At 40.4% G+C, this 2,002-nt stretch overlaps 1 protein-coding gene across 1 annotated transcript in view; it reads left to right on the plus strand.

The window, feature by feature from the left end:
- LOC113405063 (transcriptional protein SWT1-like) overlaps nucleotides 1-1,169 on the plus strand; it is an 88,107-nt gene extending 86,938 nt beyond the window's left edge. The window contains exon 19 of the mRNA XM_026655556.2: nucleotides 1,028-1,169. Coding sequence (XP_026511341.1) covers nucleotides 1,028-1,133 — 106 coding nt within the window. The 3' untranslated portion in view covers nucleotides 1,134-1,169. The remainder of the gene's footprint in view (nucleotides 1-1,027) is intronic.
- The last annotated feature ends 833 nt before the right edge of the window (nucleotides 1,170-2,002 follow it).

The following is a 2,002-nucleotide window of genomic DNA, read 5'->3' on the forward strand; positions in this document are numbered from 1 at the left end:
GGGGAGAAGGAGCAGGGGGAGGAGCTCCAGACTGCTGGTGCGAATGGCCGGCTGGTGATCTGCAAATGCAGGGAGGGAGCGATCTCTGCTGCAGGGGAGAGGAGAGGGGAAGCGGGAGAGGGGCTCTCTGGCTGTCGGAGCCCCATGTAAGTGGCACCATCCTGCCGGCCTCCCTGTTAGCCGCGCATGCTCTGCATGGGGGGGAAGTCCGGACATTTAGAAATTCCCCCCGGACGCTATTTTTAGCTCTAAAATCCGGATATGTCCGGGGGAATCCGGACGAATGGTAACCCTACACTGTATGCTCTTTTGCTGCAGCAGAGCATCAGGGCCATACAATGATCAACTTTCCAATGATCTCAGCTGAGGTTACCTAAGATGTTTACTGTGGGAAAACAGAAAATAGGCTCTAATTCAGCGAGGTACTGGGCCTAACTTCATGCATACAAGTAGTCTCCCTGCAGTCTGAGATTGCTCACATACTTAAGCCCTTAATTTTAAATTCCTTGTGGAAATGGGGCTGTTATGAGGCAATCTTAGGAAAAATTGGGAAAAGACAGACTCTAAAGGAAAAGGTGACTTGTGGAATTTACACAAATTTGTTTTCATTCAAAAACCGCTTCAGTGGAAAAGAGCTTTTAAAATAAAATCTGTAGTTTCAATTGTATACATTTGGCGACTTTATTCCATGTACATGACTGTCTAGGTAAACATTAATTCTATAAATATGCTGATACTGATTTTTGTTCTTGCAGCATGCAGCTGGGGATGGGAATAGTTGGCTTAGTTTGAAACTCACTAATTATCTACATATTGTCTTAATCTTTCAAGTAGTAATAAGGATGATACTTTTGGCAGATGTCAGGTGTCCTCCACTCCCACTGTTCAGAAAGATTGGGTGCACACCCTCTGAAAATACCATGTTACATCTAAAAATTAAAACCTTATAAAATGTCTATTTTTCATATTAAAAAGTTATTGTCTGCTGACAGGTTGGTTTAATATACATCTTTTCTTTTCCTTCTAGAGAGAGGTTAACAGTTGGATGTTGCCAACTGGCACAGCTGGAATACACTATTACACAATGCAATGCATCTGTCCATATGGAGGCCAAAAATAGGGGCTGGTTATGATACTACAATCAACTTCAGGTTTTGATCTACACTGTTCTCCCCCCTTGAGCTTCCCCCTCCTTAAATTGTACTTTTTTTTTTTATTAAAATGGGGAACTTTGTCAGGAGAGCAACCAAAATCTAGTCCAGTATTTCTCAGTGCTGGTTGTTTAACTTACACTTGAATCTACTTCCTGAATTTTTTCCCCCATTCAGCTAGCAACAGGAGTCCACCAGCAGCATTAATTGTTGGCATTTGCGTTAAATCTCGTCTTCCAGAGATGAACACAATCGTAGATGTTGCCACTAGGATACTTAGCATACATCTGTTTGGACCACTTTTAAAGTGCAAAAAATAAATAGCCAGTGTTTTTGTATAGAAGACCACCCTGTAAACACTTCCCTTCTATGACAACCAAAAAGCAAGAAAACAAAGTGTGGTGTAAAATTTAAGAGATTCAAGACTATCTATAAAAGCTATTGTTTTCAAACACCTTTAAGTCCAAGCTAGAGGAAAGAATTTTTTTTTGGTCTGCCTAAAAGATGACAGGTAAAAAATAGTTTAAAAGTTCTGCCCTCCTCCAGTTCAATGATCAGGTTAACCCTTTCCTGTATGTACTGGTCTGATAGGAAATTCTCAGTACCAATCCTTAACTTAAGCAAAGGTGGTGCAGGTGAGATCTTAGTGTTTCTTAAAAGGTATGTGAGTTAAACAGGTACTAACAAGTAAAACTGCCTAAAAATTGCTTCCTGTCTAAATTAACTGGTTTTATTTACACATCAGTGATTAGTAATTCTATTTGTCCTGTCCCTTACAGTAGAAATTTGGGTGGCTTTTACCTAAAGTCATCTAAAAAAACCCAAAACCAAAATACACCTACCTTTTCAAC

This window comes from Terrapene carolina, unplaced genomic scaffold (genome assembly GCF_002925995.2).
Source record: "Terrapene carolina triunguis isolate 2854851 unplaced genomic scaffold, T_m_triunguis-2.0 Scaffold210, whole genome shotgun sequence".
Taxonomy (NCBI): Eukaryota; Metazoa; Chordata; order Testudines; family Emydidae; genus Terrapene; species Terrapene triunguis.